This window comes from Triticum urartu, unplaced genomic scaffold (genome assembly GCF_003073215.2).
Source record: "Triticum urartu cultivar G1812 unplaced genomic scaffold, Tu2.1 TuUngrouped_contig_8962, whole genome shotgun sequence".
Taxonomy (NCBI): Eukaryota; Viridiplantae; Streptophyta; class Magnoliopsida; order Poales; family Poaceae; genus Triticum; species Triticum urartu.
The window spans coordinates 2339-11237 of record NW_024119963.1 but is presented as its reverse complement, the minus strand read 5'-3'; the positions used below and the strand labels follow the sequence as shown (position 1 = coordinate 11237).

Genomic DNA, 8899 nt, shown 5'->3' with positions numbered 1-8899 from the left:
ATGAACTCCTACCACCAGATCGTATGCGAGCAATTCAAGAGGAATTGGCGGCATTCTTCCTTGACCACGTGATTGCTGAAGACGGAGAACACTATGTGGACCCTGTGTTCATATATAATTAGGACATTAATTACATTGTAAGAGATAATTATTGTATATATGTAGCCGGTAGTGTCAGATAGATATACGAGAACTTGTTGTTCGACCAATCTCTCGGAGAAGGAGAGGTGGTCAATATCACTTCTCTCTGTATGCATATGTTCATGACGATCTTCTGTTTCCTTCATTTGCTTACTAGCTAGCGTGTCTAGTCCTCTCTATATATACATATATATAGCGTCAACCAAGCACGGACATAAGAGAGGACACTTCTCTCTATTAATTAGGTAGCTAACACAACATATGAAACACCTAAATTAAACCCCCCAAAACCCCCAACCCCCCCCCTTTAAAAAAACAAAAACCCCAGCCCCTGAAATGTTGACGCGTGGATGCCTATTGGTCCCGGTTGGTGCCACCAACTAGATCCAAAGGCCCTCCTGCCTGGGCTCGGCGCACCGGCCACATGGAGGCCCATCTGTCCCGGTTCGTGTAAGAACCGGGACTAAAGGGTTAGGGCATTAGTAACGACCCTTTAGTCCCGGTTCATAAACCGGGACAAAAGGCCCTTACCAACCGGGACGAATGGGTTTTTTTCTACTAGTGCATTTTACCATACAATTATGAATGACATAAAGACCCATCACAACATGCAATCATGCATGGAAAAAAATTCACCACAATATTCAACCATGCATAGGAAACTGTTTACCATTCAATTATTCCACTTGTCTTCAATGAATATTTTACAACGATACATGATCAAATATAATAAATCATAACTATTTTTAATTTTGATTATGATGATATCAACCTAAATTTCTATCATCATCAGTTCCCTCAACGACGCGTGGGGTATTCTCTATTATACACGGTTACGGTTACCACAGATGACATGCGTTGGCCGGCTGACCGGTTTATTTATAGTCCTAGTACACGGTTCAATAATAAGAAAGTAGTAAAGTACTCTTCCTCCGTTCCGAATTACTTGTCGCGGATATGGATGTATTTAGATGTATTTAAGTTTTACATACATTCATTTATGCAACGAGTAATTTAAAACGGAGAGAGTACTCAACATGGTGTGTGGGTGAAGCAAACGCGTGTGAGGGTGGGTGGTGAAAGGGACGCGCTGTAAGCTGAAGTCAGCGCTCGCCTTACGATCAAGGGCTGAGGAGGGTCCACCGTACGATCAGCGCTGACCAATATACTCAAGGGTGCAGATCGATCGAGAGTAGCGAGGAGGACCCGACTGCTCACGGTCTTCCACGTGGACGACGCCCTTCCACCTGCGGAATTTCCTCCGAATTTCCACGACGTGAGAGCATCTTCTCCAAGAATCAAAGTTCAGTAGGACTCGTGGGCACTAATTTACTTCCACTAAATTAGCTACTTGTGGGCACTAAGTACGTACTACTCTAGTACTTGGTCTCCAAAGCGACTCGCTCTATATGAATTTCACGTTAAAAAAAACTACAAACTACGTGCTATATGTATATATTAGCTACTGATAGTCTGATAGGCACATTCATCAATGCATGCTACTCCTCTAGCTACTTCTTCTACCTCTGTTTCCTCTTCTTGGGACGACTATAGCGTACAGTGTGTCATATGGAGATCGCGGTCAGCACGACGCAGCTTGTCGGGGCCGCGGTGGGGATCATAGGCAAGATCAAGCGGGTGGTGGAGACGGCGCGCCAGAACAAGGTGGAGTACGACCACCTCAGGGACCGCCTGCCCACGATCGGCCACGTGCTGCATGGCCTGCCGCCGGACCCGGAGTTGGAGCGGCCGCTGGCCGAGCTGATCGACATGCTGCAACAGGCATACGACCTCATCGTCGCTTTCCAGAAGCGGAGCACCGCCAAGCAATTCTTCCGGGCAAGCATCCACGCCGATAGGTTAAGGTCAGTCAACGCCAGGATCGACTCCCACCTCAGCCTCTTCCCCTTGATCAGCTACGCCGCCATCGCCCGCCGCCTCAATGAACCAGGCTGCTCCTGTCCCGGATCCCCGGCTCCGCGGAAGGTGGAGCAGGAGGACGTGTTCGTGGCGGAGCTCCTCGAGATATTTCCTGCCATCCACACCGGCGAGGTGCCGATCTGCTCCTCTGCTGGCTCCCAGCCGAACGTAGAGGACGCGTTTGCAGCGCAGTGCAAGATCCTAGGAATCTTTCCTCCCGAAGACACCGGCGAGGTGCCGGGCTGCTACTCGGCTGCCTCCCTCCACGACGTGGAGGAGGCGTTCATGGAGGAGCACAAGATCCTCGAAATGTTTTCTCCGGAGCACACTAGCGACGGCGAGATGCCGGGCTGCTCCTCTGCCGGTTCCCTGCAAGACGTGGACGACGCGTTCGTGGCAGAGCGTAAGATCCTCGTCTACGAGCAGGGGCATATGAGCAACGCCACGCTGAGAGACCACCTGGTGCACGGTGTCTCCAGCTCGTCGCCGGTGACGGTGTCCTGGAGGACCCGCGTGGAGGTGCTGCTGGGCGTATCCCGGGCCATAGAGCACTTGCACCGCTGCGCGATCATCCACGGCAACGTGAGCTCGTCCAACATCCACCTCGACACCAACTGTTACTCGATGCCGCGCCTATCTGGCTTCGTCAGCGTACAGGTCTTGCAGGCGGACCAGCTCGTTGCGGAGGTCGTCGGCACTCCCGGGTACATCGACCCGGAGTACCGGTGCACGGGGCGCATGAACCTGGCCAGCGACGTGTACAGCTTCGGTGTTGTCATTTCGTGAGCTCGTCCAACATCCACCTCGACACCAACTGTTACTCGATGCCGCGCCTATCTGGCTTCGTCAGCGTACAGGTCTTGCAGGCGGACCAGCTCGTTGCGGAGGTCGTCGGCACTCCCGGGTACATCGACCCGGAGTACCGGTGCACGGGGCGCATGAACCTGGCCAGCGACGTGTACAGCTTCGGTGTTGTCATTTTGGAGGCGCTGACCGGGAGGCCGCCGGTCAGCAGCGGCCGGGTGAAGGGCGAGGACGTCGTGACCCTGGTGGACTCCACGCTCCCGGTCATTCGAGACGGTAATCTGCACGATATGCTAGACGGCCGCCCGGTGTTGCAGTTGCAGCCCATGCTGCGACAGTTGGAGGCGCTCGAGCTCGTGACACACACGGCGAGGCTCTGCCTGTGGCCGCACGGCAAGGACCGGCCAGCCATGTCAAACGTGGTGGCCAACCTGGAGAAGGCACTCGGGATCATACGCAATAATGAGCCTATGAAACAATTGTGAGTTTAAGCAGATTCACTGACAGAGTAGCTAGCTCCCGTCGTATGCGATGTGCGCCTCCTCCCTTGGCGCCGTTTGCGCCGGTCTTTGTCACGTTGTTGGGTTCTCCTCGCCTATTTCGAGCACCGCTACCGCCGCCTCCTCAGTCCGTTGCTGCCGCTCTACTTCCTCGGCGCCGCTACCGCTCGCTCACCGAAGCCGCGCCGTCAGTCCACCCCCTTCGTCTTCGTCCAGCACCAACTCGTCAGCAACGTCGTCGTCATCTTCTCCGACCACTTTGTCTACTCCAACCACCGTCGGTGACATCGGCCCCATGCCGATTGGCGCCACAACCGTCGTCGAGTCTCCTTCTCTGCTGGCCCCTCCGACTCCTCGACATGGCATACAGCTCGTGCAGGTCCCCGTATATGCATGCCCGGTGCTGGCACCACTGATGCGTGCCTTCGTCCATGACGTGTCCCCTGGCCTGGCAAGCCTGGTGCGGCGCTTCGTCAACTTCGTCTTCGTCCGTCTACGCATGCCCGGTGCTGGCAACACCGATGTGTGCCTTCGTCTACGACGTGTCCCTGGGTCTGACAAAACCCGGCGCGGAGCTTCATCAATACCGTCTTCTTCCCGGCGCACCACTACCTCAACACCACTGCGTCCATGACTAACTCAGCGCCTCCTTGCACCTGTGGCTCCATGGCGACTTCCTCGACATCGGCCACCCCGACTCGACATGGACCACGGCATTCTCCGCACGGCTATCTCCACCACGGCTTCACGACCGATGCTCTCAGCTACCTCGACAACGACACAAAGGGCTGTCACCTCGCTTGAGAAACTCGACGGCTTCCTCTACAGTCAACACATCCGCGACCTGACACCGTCCACGACGCTCCCGCTACGAATGCGGGGGGATGCCAGCCGTCGGATGCTATTCTCTCCAGTCTGATCGTCCGCAACGCTTATGTTGTTCGCAACGCTTATGTTGTTCGCAACGCTACCGCTATGACTGCGGGAGGATGTTAGAGATATATCTGGGTTACATGTGTTTGGTAGTCTAGAATTTGTAATCCGTCTCCTACCTAATCTATAGGAGAGGCGTCATACCCTTCAAGTCTTGTATTCAATATATACTCGCCCTAAGGCTCAATAATACATCCATCGCATTACGCCAATCCCCCTCTATCCCTTCTAGCAGCCAGCATGGTGGACCGGCTATGCATGCGTGCGACAGGCTATTACTTAAAGACTCGTAAGCTGGTTGTTTTGACGATAAGAGCAAAAAAAAAAGGCGGTTTGAGTGCCAGAGCATTAGTCGCCAGAAAACTATCTTCTTGTACTCCTTCGTCTACCTCTGAGAGAGAGAGAGAGAGAAAGTTCCAGGTTAGACCTAACATTGACTATTACTCGGGGTCCTTAATGATCATCCCAATTAAGTAAGGCACGCAAACAGAGGGACACCAGCGTCGGCACAACATGTCGCGCTGGTCTTTCATTTCATTTCATGGACAAAAGACGATGCACGCGTTGCTGCCGATCTAAAGGGTTTTGCGGTGCCGCCGCGGCCATCAATGGTGGCGGGGCGGCGGCGGCACGTTACCGCTCTCTAGCCTCTTGCCCCGCACTGACCGCCCCTGGGGTGACGGAGGCGGCCGTAGCAGACGTGATCCTCCCTCCTCTACATATATAGCAAAATCAAATTGTAATGCGACCCAACAAAGAAGAAGATATCAGATTGTTTCAGACTTTTTCCTTTTATGGGTTTCTTCGGTTTTCTATCTATTGTTTACATTTTTTTTCTCTTCTAGTATGGTTTTTCTTTTATTAGTGATTCTTTTACACTTTCTCTTTTTTATAGTTCTAGGAACTATAGAAAGAAATTTATGGTGAATATTTTTTTAAACACACACCGAACAATGTTTTTTATATGATGAACACTAGTAGATACCCCGCAACTGTTGGCATATGCATGCACAGTACGCATGAAAATAATTGAATGTGCAAATAGGTCCACTGGTAGTAATAGTGTTTTTGTGTAACTTAAAGCCTCAAATGCTTTATACACAAGGAAAACAGTAGGGTTTTGGATCCAATGACCGCGTCAGATTATATTGTAAACATGGGAAACAATTTAATCATCAATAACTATGGCATGCAAGATATATGGGCAAGATGGAGATTATTTAACACGTTTGATAGATAAGGGGGGACTTACTTTAGCACCTTGAGGGGTTAAGACTCGAGATTGTAGAAGCTACAGTACATAAACCACTACAAGGGAGATCCAATTCATAAATAAAGAGGAAAGTAATACTGAAAATGAAAAGAAAAATATCAAAAGAGCTACCTACCTAGCCGCAGTCACCAACAGCAGCGGCAAAACAATTATTTCATTGCTTGACTGATGGAGTTACCAGAGGCATCCTAGTAGTGGGGGCTAACTATTTAGATATAGTAGATTTTTTTAATATACGGTGAACATTTTTATACACACAGATTTTTAATATACGATGGGCATTTTTAATATAGAGTGAACTTTTTTATGTACAGCGATTTTTTTGTGATACGCACTGAACAATTTTAAAATGCACACAGAACCCTTTCTAAAAAAATAAGTAAAAAATATAGAAAAAAACGTTCAGAAAACTAGAAAACCCAGCAAAGAAACTGTTGAAAAAAGCAAAAGAACAATAAAACAGAAAATAAAACCGGACCACACGAGCCGAACGGAGCCTAAAGCAATCCGATTGGAACTGCGAGTCGTTTCGGATGGGGAGTCCTACACGGGACAAGAAACTTTGCATTGGTTATCTCCATCCATGTCCGGCTCGTACATGGGAATAGGTTAGCTTCTATATAATCCCATGTATCCCCTTAGCAATCCATCGTATACTCCACCGGAAGGAATACATCCAGGAAGCTCGCGGTCAGCATTGCAGATGACTCGCCGTTGCCCATGGAAGAAGCGGTCCACCCCGCCGGCCGCCGCTCCGCCTCCACAAGAAGAGACGGCAGCACGCAGGCCGGCGTCCTCTGTCCGAGGGGAGCACGAGTTCCACATCGTCGGCTACAACGCTCGCGAGGCGCTGGCCAAGAATGCCCACTACTCCATCCTCTCCGGCGCCTTTAAGGTCGGCGGCCACAACTGGGCTCTAGACTGCAGCTTCGATGACGACGGGCACCTCGCCTCTATCGCCCTCTTGCTGCTCACCGCCTACATCAGCGACGACGCCGTGGTCGCCAAGGCCAGCCTGAGGATCGAGGACCCGCTTGGCCGGTGGCCCGCCGCCGTGTGGGAGAGCGACGAAGCCTACACCTTCCACGTCTGGTCCGGCAACAGCTGGCAGCTTTCTCAGGCCGGCAGGAGCTGGACCTTGTCGGTGCCAGAGGCGTTCCGCAGCCATGAGAGCCACTACATGGAAGACGACCGCCTCACCATCCTATGCACCGTCGAGGTCCTCCGGGAGGAGGAGGAGGACTCTGGCATCGCCGAGGATATGCAAAAGCTTCTTTTCCTCTCGTCGGAGTCGAAGAGTACAAGACCTGCATGCATGTTGCCGGACGTGACGTTCGTTGTGGAGCAGGCCGAGATCCAGGCGCACAGGCTCGTCCTTGCCATGCGGTCACCGGTATTCGCCGCCGAGCTCCTCGGTGACATGAGAGAGGGTACCACCCGTCACATCATGGTCGATGACATGAGCGCCTCAACCTTCAGGGCCATGCTCCGCTTCATCTACACCGATAAGCTGAACATCAAAAGGAAGGCTAGCGATGTGGCTTTGAGAAGCCAACGTGGTTGCAAAGAAAAACGTGCGGCGAGACGTCGTGTGGACATGGCGCTTGACCTGCTCGTTGCCGCTGATCGCTACGACCTAGAGAAGCTAAGGCTCATGTGCGACAAGATACTGTCTGAAAGCATAGATGTGGATTCTGTCACGCCGACGCTGATGGTGGTGCACGGACGGTTAAGCTGCCGCCAACTGGAGGCATCTTGCATCGATTACTTGGCGTCCGATGACGACGTGTATGCCAATGTGAAGGCCATGGAGGAGTACAAGGAGCTAGAGGAAAGTTGTTGGTCGTTCACAGCAGATGTAATGGACAAAGTAGCCAAACGTAAATTAGCGGCTAATGACTCCTCCTTGGGCGCCAACACCAGCCGCCGACGACCAGAGAAAAAGAGTGTGTCGACATATAACATATCGGAGGTTGTCCGCGGCACATATGAGATGAGGATCCCCAACTTCGATAGCATGCGAAGGAGCTATAGTGTCAAGCAAACAATCTTTTCGGATATTTTTCAGATAGGAGGTTATGACTGGAAGCTAAAGGTATCAGTAAAGGAAAAGACAATCTCCGTGTTCGCCAAATTGTTGACTGATCCAGGAACCGCTGGTCTTAGGGCAGCCCTGTTTATGAGGATGGATGACCCTGGTGGCAAGTTGCGGCCAATCGTAAGACGATTTAAGCAGGAAAGCAACAACATGGGGGTATTCAAATTTCATGGGCGCTGAAGGCACCAAGTCACCGTACCAGTACCTAGCACATGATGGCTCTCTAACCATACGCTGCAATTTCTTAGTTAGTGCCATTTCATCCTGTATCAAAGACACGACTCTTGCGCCACCGCCCAACATTATGTGTCACCTTGAGAAGCTGCTAGTGAGCGAGAAGGGCTCAGATGTGACGTTCCTATTTGAAAAGAGAGAAATTCACGCACATAGCCTCATCATTGCCATACGGTCCCCGGCCCTTTACATGGTGGTTGTGGCCGCCAACAAGGAGGAGGACATTGTACCCATCAATGATATGAAGGCTGCGGTCTTCAAGGCGATGCTCCACTTCATCTACACTGACGAGTTGCCTCCTTTGGAAGACATAGCCCTTGCTGCGGGAGACGGCGTGATGACTACCGCTGGGGACATGCTCGCTGCGGCGTGCCGGTTCAAGCTGGACAGGATGAAGGACAAATGCGAGACCTTATTTGGTCAGTCCGTCTCGAAACAGAACGCGTCGAGCATGCTCAAACTTGCGCGCCATCACCACTGCGTGAAGCTCAAGGATTACTGCTTGAAGTTTGAATAATCTCCACGTACGCGTGGATAGCTAACTAAGACACGAGGGCAATGACAACAATTCCGGAGCATGTACTAGCTAATTTTAGTTATGTAGCTTGTCAACTGTTTGCGGTTACTAAATGGATAGTTTTTCCTATATCAGTCAGTATTCAAATTATTGGTGTTATTTCAGTTGAGTAATGAAAATAGCGTACGACACCTTGTCGTCAGCTAGAGCACTCCACAAAATTTATGTAGCAAGCACGCTGCTCACTCATGCATGCCAATGCCATACCACATCTCGCTGCTCTCCTTCTCTCGGATGCAAAATGGGGTGTGTCCAGTGCTTCGTCCGAGTTCAACGTCCATGGAAGCCGAGACAAGGAAGCTGGGTGGCTTGGAGCCGTGGGATGTGTGGGAAGAGAAAGCCAATCTCCGGCTGGCCATGGATCTCGTTTGAATCCCGGCACAGCGGCTTTCCTATGCCATACATCTCTTTCCTTCGCT

At 51.4% G+C, this 8899-nt stretch overlaps 1 protein-coding gene and 1 pseudogene across 1 annotated transcript; both read left to right on the top strand.

Moving 5' to 3' along the window:
- Positions 1-1710: 1710 nt before the first annotated feature.
- Positions 1711-3350, top strand: LOC125532071 (putative receptor protein kinase CRINKLY4). Its single transcript, XM_048696245.1, has 2 exons — positions 1711-2678; positions 2885-3350. The coding sequence occupies exons 1-2, from the start codon at positions 1711-1713 to the stop codon at positions 3348-3350; spliced, it is 1434 nt and encodes a 477-aa protein (XP_048552202.1).
- A 2924-nt stretch (positions 3351-6274) lies between these two features.
- On the top strand, positions 6275-8420 carry LOC125532070 (annotated as a pseudogene).
- Positions 8421-8899: the final 479 nt, after the last annotated feature.